Source organism: Melozone crissalis, unplaced genomic scaffold (assembly GCF_028551555.1).
Source record: "Melozone crissalis strain CALT ecotype California unplaced genomic scaffold, PUWL_Pcris_2 ptg000032l_1, whole genome shotgun sequence".
NCBI classification, from domain to species: domain Eukaryota; kingdom Metazoa; phylum Chordata; class Aves; order Passeriformes; family Passerellidae; genus Melozone; species Melozone crissalis.
Genome location: NW_026535810.1, coordinates 2,153,187 through 2,170,955, shown reverse-complemented (window position 1 = coordinate 2,170,955; position 17,769 = coordinate 2,153,187). Strand labels below are relative to the sequence as shown.

The 17,769-nt window shown below is 57.0% G+C and overlaps 2 protein-coding genes across 2 annotated transcripts; one reads left to right on the top strand and one right to left on the bottom strand.

Annotated features, from left to right (window-relative positions):
* Positions 1–187: 187 nt before the first annotated feature.
* RAMP2 (receptor activity modifying protein 2) lies at positions 188–3,142 on the bottom strand. The gene is made up of 4 exons (XM_054281611.1): positions 2,992–3,142; positions 1,853–1,963; positions 1,418–1,520; positions 188–559 (listed from the first exon to the last, which is right to left on the bottom strand). Exons 1-4 carry the CDS (start codon positions 3,050–3,052, stop codon positions 304–306), a joined length of 531 nt encoding a protein of 176 aa, XP_054137586.1. The 5' UTR covers positions 3,053–3,142; the 3' UTR covers positions 188–303.
* Positions 3,143–5,827: 2,685 nt separating this feature from the next.
* On the top strand, positions 5,828–17,364 carry EZH1 (enhancer of zeste 1 polycomb repressive complex 2 subunit). Its single transcript, XM_054281545.1, has 20 exons — positions 5,828–5,880; positions 6,379–6,499; positions 6,839–6,967; positions 7,245–7,364; positions 7,858–7,978; positions 8,654–8,827; positions 9,681–9,783; positions 11,231–11,394; positions 12,148–12,239; positions 12,780–12,957; positions 13,355–13,551; positions 13,916–14,007; positions 14,537–14,577; positions 14,967–15,092; positions 15,596–15,774; positions 16,287–16,382; positions 16,723–16,804; positions 16,923–17,003; positions 17,119–17,203; positions 17,304–17,364. The coding sequence occupies exons 1-20, from the start codon at positions 5,870–5,872 to the stop codon at positions 17,362–17,364; spliced, it is 2,253 nt and encodes a 750-aa protein (XP_054137520.1). The 5' UTR covers positions 5,828–5,869.
* The last annotated feature ends 405 nt before the right edge of the window (positions 17,365–17,769 follow it).

Here is a 17,769-nt window from a genome sequence, read left to right as displayed (position 1 = left end):
CATGAAGCCACGCCCCACAGAGTGACCACGCCCTCGTATAACCCCGCCCCTCCCGTCCCGGTTTCGGTGCCGGTTCGGCCCCGGTGTCCCGCCGGAGCGTTCCCCACGCAAGGAGCTGCCGGCGGGAGCGGACCCGGGCTGGAGGGATGGAGCGGCCGAAGAACCAGCGCCAGGCGTGGGGGGAGAAGCGTTTAATACCGGGCCGCGAGGAGGGGAAGGCGCGGGAGGAACCGGCCGCCGCCGCAGCGCGGGGTGGTGGCACCGAGAGCCCACCCGGCGAGCCGGGGGCCCGGGAGGGCAGCTCTAAGCCTGAGCCTTGCCGTCCTTGCTGCGCCAGATGACCAGGGTGACAAGGAAGGGGATGAGGCAGATGGGCGCGATGATCATGGCCAGCAGCACATCCTCGGGCGGGTCGAAGTACACGGGGTGCTCCAGGGTGCAGTTGTGGAAGTAGATGTGGTGGCTCTGGAAGATGTACTGCTCGGCCAGGGCGTTGGGGTAGCTGTAGTTGAGGCGCTCTGCCCACCCCTCCAGGCAGTCCTGCAGCTCGCTGTAGGGCCTGGAGCAGAGACACCGGAACACCGTCAGGGGATGGGACACCGGGGACACACACCGGCAGTACTCCACCGAGTGCCCAGCCCCTGCCCCTGCTCTAGAGGGGAAGGTGCTGTGTTGGGAAGGATGAAAATTTGACAAGGAAAGTCTCACAGATGCTTAGCAGAAAGATTTTTTAAACGTAGAGTCTGATGAAGGAATAGAAGTTAAAGCAAGTTTTGATATAGAAGAAAAGAATTGCTGAGCCAATCTTACTGGATAACCAAGGAGACAAAGGGTGTGTTAGTTAGAAGGGGTTTTTAGGACTTAGAGCAAGATGTTTTTACCAAGCAGAAAGGATAGCACAGGCAAACAAGCCTGCTGATGTTGCAAGTAGAAAAAAGGTCTCAGAATTTTCTACTGCAAGAAAACTGGAAAACAACTTCCAGCTTAGACTGTAATGTACTGACTTTGAGTGATTGGAGAACAGTAACATGAGTATGGTAATTACATTAGTTATGATAGGCTAGAGATAAAAGTTAAGGTATAGATTCATTCTACTGTGTGAAGATGCTCAGCAAAGAAAAGCATAGAATGCATTGTAACCAAAAGAAAAGTATACAATGCAGTGTAACCAAAAGTAAATAATGCATTGTAACCAAAAGAAAAGTACATAATGCAATGTAACCTAAACTAAGGGTGTCCAGGCCTGCCTGCAGCTGGAGCTGACAGCTTTAGGCACAGCTCTGTCACCCATGACCCTGGACTGCTGTAACCACTTGGATGTAATAAACTGCATTTTGGATACAATAAACTGCATTTTGGAGACTGCCTGGAGTCCTGCATCTCTCATTCAGGCTCTCACAGTCCTGCTGGCCCGTACCTGCTGATGATTTTCCACTCGCACAGCTCCGATGGCAGCACGTTCCTCATCAGGAAGACGAAGTAATCCCAGCAGTGCTGTGTGATGGCAGTGTAATTCCGCTCTGTGAGGAAAGGGGCTGAGCAGGGCAGGGTGCCTCTGCCCACAGGGCATCACCTGCTGCCAGGTGACACCTGGAGCGGTGCCCAGGCTGGTGGCAGAGCCAGCAGCACAGTGAGGGATGGAGCTGCAGCAGCCCAGGGCAATGCCAGGAGTACAGAGGGAGGGCAGGCTGCTGCTGGCTGTGGGCAGCGGCAGGGAGAACTTTGTGGCACAGGTTTTATTTTTGGGATGGTTAGGGGAAAGAAGGGATCACCTGTGGCACAGGGCCAGCTCTGGCCAGGGCACCATCTGTCCTGCAGTGCTGCCCGGCCCTTGCTGAACCACAACACTCACCCATGGACTGGGCTGTCCCGTTGGATGTGGCCGTGGGTGGGTTTGTCCCAGTGTCCTGGCTGGAGCTCGTTGTCACGTTTTCCATGTGACAAAGGCCAGGCCCGAGGAGCACTGCAGAGGGAGGGACACAGGGTTAGAGGGGACACAGGGTCTGGGGGTGATAAGGGCACTGATAGCACTCCATATGCAGGAGCTGCCCTGGCAGAGGCTGGGTCTAGATGAAATAACTGATTTTGGATTAGGGAAATAACTCATCTTGGCACTGGAGCCAGCAGGTGGGGCACAGGAAGGCACATGCTGGGGCTAGGGCATCCAGCCCCCTATGTGGGCAGGGGCTGACCAGGCTGCAGGCAGCCACCCAAAGGTTCAGAGGGGCTGTTTAGGAGCTACAAACCCTGGGCCATGGTCACAGCATGGGGACAAACTGGGACCCCCAGGCACGGGGAGCCAGCGTGGTGCTGCGTGTCAGCCGGACAGGGCTGGGGCAGGAAGAGGAAGCGCTGGCCCCAGCACAGAGCTGCTGCAGAGCCCCTCTGCCTGCCCTCAGCTCCACACCCAACACTGCCTGCCAAGGGCGTGGGGCACGTCTGGCCTGGCCCACGGGAGCCCCACGGCTCAGGGAAACTGCCCAATCCATCTTCCAGCCTCGGCTGTGGGGCACTGATGGTGGTTCTGTGCTGACCTGCCAGTCTGTGCCCTCCTTGGGCTGCTTGTGGGGGGCTCTGGCACAGCTGGGCACTGTCCATGGGGCGCTGCTGGGCTGGTGGGGAGCTCTGGCACCGCTGGGCACTGTCCATGGGGCACTGCTGGGCTGGCACACTGGCTGTGCTAAGGGCAGCCCACCCTGTCCCCGTTTCTGCCCCTGATGGCCCCATCCAGCCCCCCTGCCCGGGCATGTGCGGTGCTACAGCTCCTGTCCCAGCCGTGCCAGAGCGCGGTGGGAGCTGCCCACAGCACCTGGCGCTCACCTGCCGTGCCCCCCGGCCATGCCAGCCCCAGCTAACTCAGCCTGGACGGGCTGGTCCCGTTTGGGGTGGGGCGATGGGGGCGGGCTGAGCCCAGACCCTGGCCCCGGGCCCCGCGAGTGGGAGGGCGGCCACGTGCGGGGTGGTTCGGGGTGCGGAGCCCCGCGCACTTACCGGAGAGCAGCAGGAGCCCCCGGGAGAGGCGGCCGGAGCTGATGTGCGCGCGCGGTGCCATCCTGCCAAAGCCTGCCGGCTAACGAGCGGGACAAGGATTTCAATGGAAATAACAGGAAGCAACTCCTTTCCTCTGACAGGGGCAGTTTGACTACAGGAGACGTGTGAAAAATGAGATTGCTCAGTGCTGCTCTGGAGCGGCTCTCCCGGCGGGACCCGGCGCTGTCCCGTGCGGTGCCGGCCCCCGCGGGCATCGCTCCCGCACCCCGGTACCCACGGTACCCACGGGGCCCGCGCCTCACCCACCGGCCCGCAGGATCCGCTCCCCGAACGGCACGTCCAGCGTTAGGAGGCCGCGATTTGTTTACTTGTGTATTTCTCTTTAATCCTGTCTGGGCTGGGTTGTGAAATCCCTCGTCTCCTGCGTGGAGGGCAGGCAGCCCAGCAGCGGGGGGAGTGGACGGGAAAGCACAATGTCCCCGGCAATGGGGCGGCAGGGGGACCCACGGCACCCAAACCGCAGTTTCTGCCTCACCCGGGCACCTGCCCCATAGGGGCAGCCCCAGCTCCTGCCCATGGCCACGGAGGGAAGGGTGATGGCACAATCCACCCCCAGGCACCCGGCCGAGGAGGTGGGGAGGGGGCAGACACTTGGCCGACCCTGGCGGTCCTTGGCCGCAGTGCCTTCCTCCTGCTCTGTCCAACCTGGCGCCTGCCTGGCTGTGCCACAGCCCCCCTTCCTGGAGCAGTTCCTGCCCAGGGGCCCGTGTCCCCCGCACTGGGGGTGACTTCAGCCTGCGACATTCCTACACAGGACCTTTCACGCCTGGCGAGGGCAGAGCGCAGCCCAAAGCCTCCCCTTTAACATCAGCCTGCAGGGCAGGGCAGCTCGGACGGACCCTCCCTGCCGCGGGTCGCAGCTCCCCAGCAAAGTCCTGGCAGAGCTGTCCGATGCTTCCCGGGCAGCAGCAGCCACCTTCTGCGGGCGAGTGGCACATCTGGAAATCATCCCCGGCACTCCAGTGCCTGCAGGGCTGGAGCCACCGGTCCCTGTTTGTGGTGGAGCCGGCGGAGCCTCCAGCCGGGTGGCAGGAGCTCTGCCAGGGTGACACCCAATGATCTCAGCGCGGCCCCGGGGCTGGGACGGCCGCCGTCCGGAGGGGATGGGCAGGGACAGGACGGTGGCTGCCTGCCAAGGGCTCCCCACCCAGCCTGGCATCCGCGGCGTTCCCTGCCAGCCCCCACCTGCCGTGCGGGGTCAGTTGTGTGGGGCTCTTCTCCCCCCAGTGCTCCCCCAGCCCCATTCCCAGCCTCCCTCGCCACGGGACCCACTCCATGCCCAGGGAATCGCAAGCTCCCCATGCCTGCTCTGACCTGTCACCCTCACTCTCAGTCCTGTCCTCCCACCCATTAGCTGCCAGGGCTGGGAGGGAAGGAGGCTGTCGCTGGCCCCTCAAAAACCTGGAGGCACTCAGGAGATGGGCAGCTTCTCCTTGGGGTTTGAGCCCCTTTCTGGGCCCTGCTGAGTGTGAGGGCAGCTGCAAGGGGCACGAGCAGCCACAGCCACACTTGGGGACCAACTGCCCAGCTTGGGGAGCCTGGCCTCTGTGCAGCTGGTGAAGAATTCAGAAAAGAAAGAAGGTGTCGATGGTTCCAGGCCAGGGCAGGAGAGCAGCTGGGTGCCACTGGAGGGCTCGCTGTGGGTGCTGCGGAGGGGACAGCATGGGGCCAGCCTGCAGGGCTGGGGACACATCCCTGTGATGCTCCGAGTGTGCATGTGGTGGCATTGGGGCCTCCGTGCAGCACCCCCAGCTCCGTGCAGCACCCCCAGCTGCCTCTGCCGCACCCGCGGGAGCAGAGACGGGAGCGGGCAGCAGAGCAGCCCCAGCCCGGGGAGCATCCTCATCCTCCCGACAGCGGGATCCCTGTACCCGGGCTGGGGCTGCCCTTGTCACCCATCCCGGAGCCCGGCTGTCCGCCCGCTCCCGAGCCAATGCCTGGCAGGGTCGGGGGACGCCGGGCCCCCGCCGCACTGGGCTCGGCGGAGCTCCCAGATACGGGCGGGCCGGTCCTGCTCGAACCCCGCGGTCACCCTGCCGGAGCCCCGGGCACCCGGCACTCCGCACCACGCACGGGGCCCCCGCCGGGGCAGAGGCAGCTCCGTGCGCTCCCCAGCGCCGGGGCCCCCGGGGCAGGAAAGCGGCCGCCAGCAGCCGCTTCCTGCCCGGCGCCGCCACAGCCAGGGGCGGGGCCACAGGGACCCGGGACACCGGCACGGCTGGTCGGGAAGCGAGGCCATGCCGGGCACGGCTGTCCCGGTGGAACCGGGCGGGAACGGCGCTGTCCCACCAACGCTTCCCGCGGGACCGGGCCGGTCCCGCAATAGGGGCCGGGAAGGCCCAGGCACACCGGGAATGGGCGGGCACGGCACCGAGCCGCTGCTTAACCCGTTCCCCGCAGCCGACAGGGGTGTCCTCCAGGCTGGAACGGGTCCGCTCTGCCGGGGCAGGGCATGCACCCCGACCCACCGGCACCGGCACCGGCACGGGCACCGGCAGCGCGGGGCGGGGCCTGGGGGTGTGAGGGGCGGGGGCTGTGGTGAGTGGGCGGAGCCTGTGGGTGAGGGGCGTGGCCTGTGGGTGAGGGGGCGGGCCCGGGGGCGTGTGAGAGGCGGGGCGGGGCCGGGGCTGGCGGTGTGAGGGACGGAACCCGGGGTGGGCCGAGGCGGGGTCTGGTGCCTGAGGCGGACCCGGGGCCGCATCCGGGGCTGGGTCCGGTGCCTGAGGCTGGCCCGAGACTGGGGCGGGCCGGGGGCGGAGGCCGGGGCGGGCCGGCGCGCGCGCAGTGTGTCGGGGGCGCGCGGCCTCCCCCTGTCGCCATGGCCGAGCAGTGAGTGCGGGCGGGGCCGGGGGTTCCCGGGGGTTCCCGGGGGGTCGCGGGTCCCCGCGGTACCAGCCGGGCCCGGTGGGGCAGGGACTGGCGGGGCTCGGGCCCGCTCCCCCGGCCCGGCCTCGGCTCGCTCCGGTTCTTGTTGGCGGAGCTGGGACGCGCTCGGGCCCGGCCGGAGCGGCACAGAGGGCGGCTGGAGCGGAGCCGCGGCTCCCCGGCGGTGTCCCGGGGGAGGACGGGAACCCCCGGGGGGCTCGGGGGACAGCACGGGCGGTCCTGATCAGCGCCGCCCCTCGCTGCTGTCCCGGGCCTGTCCGTGCGCTTCGGCTGGGGGTGTTCCGCAGCCAGGAGCGCTGCGCAGCGACGGCGTTATTTGCTTGGTTTAAGTCTGTTATGTATAGAGTGTTTTTCCCATCCACAGGGACGTTTTTCTAGTATCGCTTGTTTCGGGGTTGAGCTCGCCATTATTTAATGTTTATTCTTTCTGTGCTGTTACAGAAAAATGGAAATTACCACTCCTCCGACATCCAAGTGTATCATGTACTGGAAGAGGAAAGTCAAGTCTGAGTACATGCGTCTGCGGCAGCTCAAGAGGTTCCAGGCAAACATGGGAGCAAAGGTACAGCCACAGCAAGGACTGGGCTGGGATGCCCCAAAAAGAATTCATTTCAGCTCAGAGTGTCTTGAGTGATACCAGAGGGTGTCAGCAAGGTGAATTCATAAGCTGTGTTTGACTTGGATCAATGGGAGGAGATGCCACTTCTCCTCGTGCTGTCTTGAGTTGTGTGGGCAGTAACTATCACACACACGAGGCCATTGAACAAGCATTGATGTAACTGCAGCAGGAAAGCTCATTTCCACTTGGTTTTTGCAGGATCTCCTTGCTGAACCCTTTCAGTGCTGTTGGAGTTCTCAATGGGTTTTCTTAAATTTTGAGAGCTCCTCTCTCTCCTTTCAGGCTCTCTTTGTGGCCAACTTTGCGAAGGTTCATGAAAAGACTCAGATCCTTAATGAGGACTGGAAGAAGCTTCGGGTGCAGCCAGTGCAGCTGATGAAGCCAGTCAGTGGGCACCCTTTCCTGAAACAGGTGTGCAGAGGAAAAGGGGCACCATCAGCAAGTGGGGACTGCAGCCAGGACTCTGCAGGCAGCTGTGGGGATATGGATGAGTTTTTGTCTGTGTTGTCCATGTCTCACACTTCTGCAATGCAGAAATGGATAAAAAGTACCCCCAAGGCTTTTTCCTGTGATGGAGTGCACAGAGTGCATGTGGGGCTTCTGTGTTTGTCCTGAATTCAGTTTTCCTCGGGCTGTGGCAGCCTCCCAGAGTGGTTCCTCACTGACCTTCTCTGTACTTGTATTCCAGTGCACTGTTGAGAGCATTTTCCCAGGATTTCCAAGCCAGACACTGTACATGAGGACCCTGAACACAGTGGCACTGGTGCCCATTATGTACTCCTGGTCCCCTCTTCAGCAGAATTTCATGGTATGTGGGAAGTGTGGGGTCTCAGTGAGGTCAGCATCTGATTGTCACACAGTTGGGAAGTGGCTCTTCATCCCACTTGTTTCAGGCAACATCTGCTTGAGAGATGATGGAAAGTGTTGCTTTAGTTGCTTGTTTTGTACAATCCCAGCCAGCCTTGTGTCCCCACTACCTCACCAGGTAGTCTCCTTTACATGTGGCTTCTTGACAGAGTCACCATTATTTCACAGAATTCAAGGAGTAAATATGTTTTTTGGGGGGGGTTTGTTTGTTTGTGTTTTTTCCTAATATTTTTATTTCCCTTTATATGAAGAGTTTTATTTCTTAGTCAGATCTTTTTGTTTGTGTCTGGGTCACAGTGGGATAGCACTGATGTGTCAGTGATGGGACATCTGAAGCTTTGCTGTGTGTTGTTGGCAGGTCTGAGGGACCAGAGCACAGCCCCATTGGGGTCAGCAAACTCTGCTTTTCTGAGCTGTGTCTGATCTCTCTTCAGGTGGAGGATGAAACAGTTCTGTGCAATATCCCTTACATGGGCGACGAGGTGAAGGAAGAAGATGAAACTTTCATTGAAGAACTTATTAATAACTATGATGGCAAAGTTCATGGAGAGGAAGGTAACCTGGGAGCACCCAGCTCTGGCCACTCCAGGCCAGGCTGGATGGGGCTTGGAGCAACCTGGCTTGTCCATGGCAAGGGTGGAACAAGATGAGCTTTAAAATCCCTTCCAATTCAAACCTTCCTGTGGTTCTGTGATTCAGTCTCTTGCAAATATCCAAGTAGTTCAGGAGTCAAAAGGTGGCAGCAGCAGCCAGCTTTTCTGTGGGAGCTCTCAGAGCAGGATAACAGGATGGTGCCTGCTGTTCTCCTTTGCAAGGGCACATTCCTGCCTTTGGGTACCTCATTCCATTTTAATGCCTGGAGTGCTCTGGAGCCAGTTCCCCTGTGTGCAGGGATTCACAGGCGTCCTCTGGGATGCTGAAAATGTGCTAGAGGGGGAGTAGCTCAGCAACCCTGTTCTGCTTGTTGCCTCAACCAAGAGTTTAATCAATGAAAATCACTGCCTGCCACATCATAAAATTGCCCAGTGGGGAGGAAGACAGGGAAAACTGGTGTGGCCTGTCCCCAGATTGCTGAAAATGATACACCACTACTGACTTCAGTGCTAAAATCCCACCTACCCCAAAAAAACTGAGAGAAGGGCTCTGGTGGGTAGCAGAGCACGTAGGCTTGTGGTTTGCTATGGCAAGAAATGAGAAAGATGGTGGCACTGCCACTTCTGTGTGTTTCAGAAATGATCTCAGGGTCAGTCCTCATCAGTGATGCTGTGTTCCTGGAGCTGGTGAATGCTCTGAATCAGTACTCGGACGAGGAAGAGGAAGGACACAATGATTCTGAGGTGAAGCAGGAGGATGGAAAAGAGGAGCTGCCAGTGACAAGGAAAAGAAAGAGAATTGCAGTGGAAGGTGGGTTTGCCCCCAGAGAAGTGAAGATTGTGTTGGTCACATTTCTGTCCTGCCCCTCCTGAGCACTGGGCACTGCTCTCCTGCCATCCCTGGGTTTTTAATGTGCCAAGAGCAGTTCCAGCTTGACAAGGTCTGTAGCAGAAGGGAAATGATTTGCTCTCACTGTCTGCTGTGGACAGGGGAAGAAATCACCATCCAAAAGTGTGGTGAGAAGTTATTTAATGAGTCATCTGGAAACCCACTTCCTGTGAGATTAGCAGAGCTGGGTGTTTTCTGAGAGGCTGTGGGATGTTTTCAAGTGCTGGTCTGGCAAACACCTGTCAGGGAGGTGTGGGTGGATCTCTTTCTGTGGGAGGCAGGGAGATGGACGTTTTCAAATCCCTTCCAGACCTGCTTTCCATGTATTAGTGTTCCTCTTCCCTCTTCTGTGCCACCTGGAGCTCTTGTTGCCTGGAGGAAGCTCTGGTTTGTGGGATTTTCATGTGTCCTCAATGACCTTTTGAATGCTGATGGGTAATTTTGTCTTTGTCCTTGATCTGTAGTGATATGGGCAGCACAAACATCAACACTTCTGTGGATGTAGAAAAGCATTGTCTGCAAGTTCTGCCTTGGCAGAAATAAATAGTAATAGCACTTTAGAGAAGTTGGTGCTCCCAGCAGTACATTGTGCTGCACTGCAAGTGGCCTAGCACTGCTTTGGGAATACCTCAGCCTGGTGCAGATCACAAATTGTGCATGGGATTACATTTCTGTCTTAAAACACAATCCCGAGCATCTCTGCAATTGCTCTGTGCAGGGAGGAAAGACCCATCCACATCAGCTTGTCTGAAGAATTGTCTCCTCTTCTTTGCAGGTAACAAGAAGTGTTCCAAGAAGAGGTTCCCCAATGACATGATATTCACTGCAATTTCTTCCATGTTTCCTGAGTATGGCTTCCCAGAGGATATGAAGGAAAGGTAGAAAATCCCTGCACTGTTGTCTGTTCCTTTTCTTAGCAAGAGTTGCAATCTTTATTTCAGAGACCCAGCACTGTGGGCTGGCTGTGCCACAAAGCTCAGTGCCTGCAGGCTCTGTGAGCAGAGTGTGTTTTGAGTGTTACAAAACTTGAGGTACCTTCTCAGGACCTTCTGCTGGTCAGAGTGACCCCCAGATGTGTTAGAAAGTCTCTTTTCCCAGCCTGGCAGTCAAAGAAGGAGTCAGAACTCTTCTATTCTTGTTCTCAAGGTTGTTTATTGTTTCTTATCTATAAAATTCTTTCTCTTAAATTGCCCAGGTCCGTTCAGCAGGTCAGACAAAGGCACACTGGTGTTATCTTTTTATATTAAAAAGTACAGGTACATTATTTACCATAACTTCCCAATACCTATCACCTATGTTAGACAGTGAGCTGCTACTCTAAACCAATCCAAAAGTGCCAACATCACAGCAGAAGATAGAGGCCAAGAAGGAGAAAGGCTGAACACACCCAGATTCCTCCATCTTGCCTCCTGAATCCCCATTCTAAAAACCCCAACAAATCTATTTTTCACCCCGTAACAAACTAATTATTATTCTACTTAGACTTTCATGGCTTGCAGATCCTCATATAAGGTTGGTAATTTTTTCCATGGGTCATAATCAAAGTCACAGGTGTCTTGGGCTCTGTACCAAGGTCTCTGAGCCCCCTGGCAGGGGTTTGGGCAATCCAGGAGAGCCAGAGGGATGTCCTGAATTCTGACAGGGCCAGGGCCTGATGGTGCTGTAAAGCTGTCCCAAATGGGGAAAGCACATCCCTGGGTGTTTGTGTGTTGAGGAAGATGAAACAGTAAAGCCTTGTAAATATGATTGCCTGGCAAAAGATTTTTAGAATATAGGAACTATAAGCGAGATTGAAGTGAAAGCAAGCTTTGAGATCCCTCAGTTATTGAACAACTGGAAAACAGTGGTGTGGCCAGCTGAAGGTGAAACAACACCCTCTGCTTGCAGACAGGCCCAAGGGTCAGAGCAGACCCTACAGCTTGGCAGAAGGGGCCAAAGAGGAGTTTTTAGGGTTTAAAATGTAACACAGTATGGTAATGTGATGATTCTTATAGGCTGTATGTAAATGCTATAGGATTTGTATATTGGACTAGATTGGTTAGTAAGAATTACAATAGTCAACACAGAAGATTTATTGTATTGTAACAGGAACCTCGCTCTCTTATGCTTTTACTCTCTTATCCTTTTACTCTCTCACCCTCTCACCCTCTCTCCCCCCCTCTTCTCTCAGCCTGCTCTGAGCTGTGCCTGGCAGCTCCCAGCAGGGCCCTGCACTTGGCCCTTTGCAATAAACCCCAAATTCCACACCCTGGCTGCAGAGATCTCTCCTCTCCGTCCATCCTGACCGTCCTACCCCTGTCACTCCTACATTTTGTTTGTCCCCAGGTACCGGGAGCTCACCGAGGTGTCCGACCCCAACGTGCTGCCCCCACAGTGCACCCCCAACATCGACGGGCCGTGCGCCAAGTCGGTGCAGCGGGAGCAGTCCCTGCACTCCTTCCACACCCTCTTCTGCCGCCGCTGCTTCAAGTACGACTGCTTTCTGCATCGTAAGTGCCGCCTCAGCCGGACGCTTCCCTAGAGCCCTTTCTCCTCAGTTTTCCTCTGCACGCCTTGCTTAGTCAATGCTGGAGTCTCTGGAGGGTGGTGCCTCATGAGTGTGCAGTGGGGCCTTGGGAGCTGACAGAAGCCTTTGGCACGGACGGCTCCGCTCTGGGCTCCCACGGACGGCAGACCGACGCGCGTGGCCGTCCGCTCTCCGCGCTCAGCACGCCGCCTCCGAGCTCCTGGCAGTTTGTGCACTAGCCCTGCCACCACCAGACTTTGCTCTTGCTTTGCAGAAGCTCCTCAGTGAAAGGCATGAAATGTTTCACTGCCAAAGTCTGGACGTGCCCCCTGTGTTTTGTTGCCTCCCTGGAACTTACAGCTTCGTCTTAGTCATGTTCCTGCGGTTGGTCCTGCCAAAGCCTTTTGGATGCTGATTAGCTGCTGGACCTGCTGTTCTCCAGGTCTTAAGGGCTTCTTTGGGAAGTCACAGGACTTTCTCCAGTGAATTATTTATTAAAAGATATAATATTAATATGACGTGGTCTTTTTGTTTCAGTGTGAAAGCTGATCCTTCTCCTTTGGCCTCTCCTTCCCAAGCTGCCTGGTCCCCACTGTGGGTTGGAGCAGGGTTACCCTGTGGGTCTGGTCACCTCAGACCCCACCTCAGCCACACAGGCTCCTGCTTCCTGTCCCTTGCAGAGTGGGGGGAGACTCTTGGAGAATGCTAATAGTAAAGATAACTGTTACTTTTTCAGCTTTTCATGCTACTCCTAATGTGTACAAACGAAAGAATAGAGAGACCAAGATTGAGCCAGACCCTTGCGGCGCAGACTGTTTCCTGTGGCTGGTATGTTTCTCTGTCACCTTAGAAACCATGAGAGAAGTGCCCTGGCCAGCTGTGCTCTGCAGAGCTCTGTGGATCTTTTGCACAACTTGGATGATTTTTCCAGAATTAGTTCTGGTCCTAGTTGGACTCAGAAGAGCATGACTGCAAATGCAGACCTTACCAGATGCATATTATAGCAGATCTCCAATAAAGATTAATTGCAGAGCTGGCAGATGGGAAATTGTATGACAGGTGATTTCTCTGGACTCAGTGCAGTGTCAGAGAAATTAAGCCCATGCTAAAAGGAGCAGAGCGAGAAGTCAGGAGGATCCAGAGGAGTGGGCTGGGGGTTCAGGGCCAGGGAGCAATGCCAAAGGGAACAGAGTGGGAACATGCAACACAAGCAGCTGGTTTGGCACTTGGTGAAGGGACCACACATGGCCAGCCTCTTCTACCTGCTCTTGGTGGTGGCAGGACAGGGCTTGTCCCAGGGCCTGTGGAACAGCCTTCCTGCATTCCCTGGTCATCTGCCACCTGTCTTGTCCTCTGCTCTGCTTGCAGGAAGGAGCCAAGGAGTTCGCTGCCCTGCACAACCCCCGTTCCAAGTGCTCCGGGCGTCGCCGGCGGCGGCACCACGCGGTGGGCGCGTCCTGCTCCAGCACCGCCCCGGCTGTCACCGAGACCAGGGAGGGCGACAGCGACCGCGACACGGGCAACGAGTGGGCCTCCAGCTCCTCGGGTATGGTCCTGAGACACCCCTCTCCTCTCTGCGAGGGCAAGCAGCTCCTCCCAGCTGGAGTTCTCCCAGGCTCCCCTCTGCTTCCTGCACAGCTGGAGAATTTGGATTAGCAGTCAGTGTTCCCAGCAAACATGAGGGGCACCAGCCCTGCCCTTGCTGCTGTGGGATTCACTGCCCTTTCCCAGGAAGGAGGAATGTTGCCAGGCAAAGCGAGAGCTTTGCTGGGACCTGCAAAGTCCAGAGCAAGCCCGTGGCTCCTGAGCACTGTGCCTGGCCTTAGGCAGGAGTGTGAGGCTGGGAGTGCAGTGCAGGGTTGCAGGGCACTAGGGGGTGACCACTGCCCCCCAAACCACGATGGCCAGGGTGTGTTTGGCTTACCATGTGCCTTTCCTGCCAGAGGCCAACTCCCGCTGCCAAACGCCCACAAAGCAGAAGCTGAGCCCGGCCTCCTCGCAGCTGTTTGCGGTGGAGACGCCGCAGGAGCCCGTGGAGTGGACAGGAGCTGAGGAGTCACTCTTCCGTGTCTTCCATGGCACCTACTTCAACAACTTCTGCTCGATTGCCAGGCTGCTGGGGACAAAGACCTGCAAGCAGGTGGGTGCCCAGAGCAGGCAAGAGAGGGGCCAGAGCCACTGCCTGTTGGTTTTATTTCTCTGCCACAAAGCTCCCCACAGGAAGGTGCCACATCAATGCTTTTGGAGCTCAGGGTGTTACTGGGCAGCAGTGCTGCTGTTGGCAGAATGAGCCCTGTGTGCTGGCTTTGTGGGTTCCCTCCCAGGTGTGCAGGCACTCGTTTTCCAGGCAGGAGGAGGCAGTGTGCCATAGGCAGGAAAATGGGGCACAGCTGCTGCTCTCTGGGCCCAGGCCTGGGAGCCTTGCTGTGCTTACTCACACTCTCCTTATGCTTTTGATAAAACAACTTGAGTGCACTGAACTTTTTGCTTCTGTTCTTTGGTAGGTCTTTCAGTTTGCAGTGAAGGAATCGCTTATAACAAAACTGCCGACAAACGAGTTAATGAATCCATCCCAGAAGAAGAAAAGGAAGCACAGGCAAGTGTTGGACAAGCTTGTTTTGTTCTTAAAATGCAACCAGATCCTCTGCTTTTTGTGCCAACGCATTCCCGGTAATCCCCATCTGGCTCCCATCTGTGAGCACGTCCTGCTGTCACATGGGGCTGCTGCTGCTGGGTGCTGGCCTGGCCCAGCTCCAGGGCTGCTGCTCTGCCTGGGGGCTCAGGGGCCCTGCAGCCCCTGGCTCAGCCTGAGGATAGGGCAGCACAGGCTGCTGGTCCTGGTGCCACTTCCCTAACAGCAGCCTCTGCCTCAGCTCCCTGACTTGTAACCCACTTTGTGTGTTGATCTCAGTGTGTCCAATATTATTCTGGCTCTGGTGTTTGGCTTAAAGAGCTCCTGCAGCTGCATCACTCCCATCTCTCTCTACTTTATGGTGGCTGCTGATCATTAATGCATGAATCTGCCAAGCTCATCTCTGCTGTGCTGGCTGCTGGTGCTGAGCAGCTCTGGCTGCCTCTCCCTGAGGGCTTACACATCCTCTCAACCTTCTGTGCTCCTTTTGCAGGCTGTGGGCTGCACACTGCAGGAAGATCCAGCTGAAGAAAGGTAGAGTTGGCTGTGGCTGTGTCATGGGAGGTTTGCAAGGGTTGAGTTCTCCAGTGGGGTGGCCGTGTCCTGCTCACCACCCCAGCAGGTCCAGCAGCATGGAGGGAGTGACTACGCCTGGGTGCCAGGGGCATCATGGCCATCCCAGTGCCCACTGAGGCTGAGTGTGCAGCAGGATTTGCTGCAGCCTGAGGGCAGTGTGCAGCCCTGCTGTGGTCACTGAGCACAGCCATGTGTGTGTCTGTGGGAGCTGGGTGCTGCCAGGCTCCCTGCCCTGCAGGCAGATGGGCAGCTTGCACCTTCTTGGCTCCAGTGCCCTGCACTTGCTGCTTTGAACAGGTTCCCGCAACATTCAGCTCCCAATCTTGGCATTTCTCTTCTTGTTCTAGATAATTCACCAACCCAGGTGTACAACTACCAGCCCTGTGACCACCCTGAGCATCCCTGTGACAGCTCCTGCCCTTGCATCATGACTCAGAATTTCTGTGAGAAGTTCTGCCAGTGCAACCCTGACTGTAAGAAGAGGTCAAGGACTATTGGGCAGGAAAGCAGCCAGCTCTCCTGGCACTGAGCACAGGGAGGGTGCAGGGCTGGGGCTTGCTGGGTGCCTGCTTTATTCCTGCACTTGCTGCTCTGTCCATCCACAGCAGTTCTGTTAGCTAAGGTCCAAAAGGAGGTGGTTCTGTGCTGTTCATATCTGCACTATGCAGCTGTTGGCAGCTGAGACCCTCCTCTTAGTGCTCATCCCTGTGTCTGTATCCTGTGGGTGCTCTGCTGGTCCCCTGTGAGCAGGATGTGCCTCCAGCAGTTAGGCTGGGCGTTGGGTCACTGCTCTGCCGTGTTTGTTTATCCTATCTGGGCTTCCATTCCCAGCTCTGCAGTGCAGAAAACAGCCAGACTTCCTTCTGTCCCTGCTCAAGACCTGCCTGGGGAGGAGCAGCTGGGGCAGAGAGCCTGCATGGCCCCTGTGCTCTGTGCCAAAGCTCACAGTGCAAACTCGCTGCGTGTGTTGCTGCAGGTCAGAACCGCTTCCCAGGCTGCCGCTGCAAGACCCAGTGCAACACCAAGCAGTGCCCCTGCTACCTGGCTGTGAGGGAGTGTGACCCTGACCTCTGCCTCACCTGTGGGGCTTCAGAGCACTGGGACTGCAAGGTGGTCTCCTGCAAGAACTGCAGCATCCAGCGAGGCCTCAAAAAGGTATTGACAGCAGTGGGCTGCCTCAGGGCAGAGCTGACACACAGCTGCTGCTCCTGTGTGTGGAGGGGGAGCAGCTTCCCTGGAGATGCCAGAGTCTGGAAAAGAAGCTGCTCTGCCCTGGGCCTCTGCTGCACTTACTCTGGAGTAGGGATTGTAGATGTGAAAATCAGGAGGGATGGTGGATGTCAAAATCAGGAGATGGGAGTTACATGAGGAATGGTGAGAGCAAGAGAGTGTATAAAGTGGCTCTAAAGAGAAAGATTTAGTCTTGAATTCTGCTGGTCAGAGCAAGGAATTCAGCATTTACAAAAAAGGGAAATTCAGAGAAAGTTGCAAATCAGTGTGTGTCAGGTCCTGTGCAGCTCCATGTAATGGTGTAAGTCTGTAGGGAGCTGTGTCACCATAACAAGGGGATGCTAGATGGACACTGGCTCCCTGCTGCCCCCATGACCTGTGTGCTGTGAGGTGCTGTACCTGCCAGCTCTCCTCATTTCCTTTCATTTTGGTTCCAGCATTTGTTGCTGGCCCCATCAGACGTGGCTGGCTGGGGGACATTCATCAAGGAGGCAGTGCAGAAGAACGAGTTCATCTCCGAGTACTGCGGGGAGGTCAGTGCTGTGCTGGGGCTGCTGGCCAGGCACACGGGGGCTGTGTGTGGTGGGAGAGCTTCCTCTGGCTGTGGGGTCAGCTGCCTTCCCTGGCTCAGCTGTGCCCATGGGCTCTGAGCAGGTCTGGAGATGGAGCCCTGTGCTGTCTGTCTCAGTACCCCTGGCCTCCACTGTGGAGGAGTGTGCTGTATGTGCTGCTGCCTGAGAGCTCTGCTCTGGCCCTGCCCCATCCCTGGGAGCCCTGGTGGGAGGGAGAGCAGGAGGGTATTTCCAGGAGGCAGCCCTGGAACCTGGCTCAGCCCTCAGCTGCTGAGTCTCTCAAGGTGATCTCCCTCTACAGCTCATTTCACAGGATGAGGCTGACAGGCGAGGAAAGGTCTACGACAAGTACATGTCCAGCTTCCTCTTCAACCTCAACAATGGTAACTTCCTGAGGTTCCCAAGGGTGGAGAGGCCAGGTGGGCAGGCTCAGCCCACCTCTTGCCTGGGTGACAGGCCTGGCCTTACACCATGGTTTCTTTCTCTTTTTTCTTTTTATAGATTTTGTTGTTGACGCTACTCGCAAAGGAAATAAAATCCGCTTTGCCAACCACTCAGTGAACCCCAACTGCTATGCGAAAGGTGAGGTGCCCCTGCCCAGCCAGGCCAGGCAGGACATGGTGTGTGAGAGCTCCAGCCCAGGCTGGGGCTGCACATCTCTGATGTTGCATCTCTGATGTTGCATCTCTGGTTGCAGTTGTGATGGTGAACGGAGACCACCGCATTGGCATCTTCGCCAAGAGAGCCATCCAGGCAGGAGAGGAGCTCTTCTTTGACTACAGGTACCTTGGCCAGCACCAAACTTGGCCTGCAGGGTTGATCCCAACCTCTGTGCAGGTTTCTGGGGGCAGCATTGCTGCAGCCATGCCTTGTGTCCTGTAGGTACAGCCAGGCAGATGCCCTGAAGTATGTTGGCATAGAGAGGGAGACGGACATCATCTAAGCTCCGGGGTGGTTCTGGCACACCTTGCTGCTGCACCTTGTAAGCAATGCCATGTTTGCTTCACGCTGACATGACTGCTGCTGTTCCTGCTGCTGTGTGTGTCACAAGTGCTACTTTCCATCCAGACACCAGAGAGACTCGGGGCAGGAGTGTAAGCAGCCCCTGGGCCACGGCTGTCCCAGGGTGGGATCCCCTCTGCCCCAGCTGGCTGGGAAATGGGGACTGCCCAGCTGTGGCTGGAGTGGCACCAAGGGATGCCTGGGGATGGGAGAGCAGCACTATGCAATATGATGCTTTGAGTAGGGGTGCCACTGAGCTGGGTAGAGGATGATGTTACAATCCTTGCCTGTTGTGACCCAGGGGGGGATTCTCAGAAACCTTCCTTGGGCTTTGTGACCCCCTGGC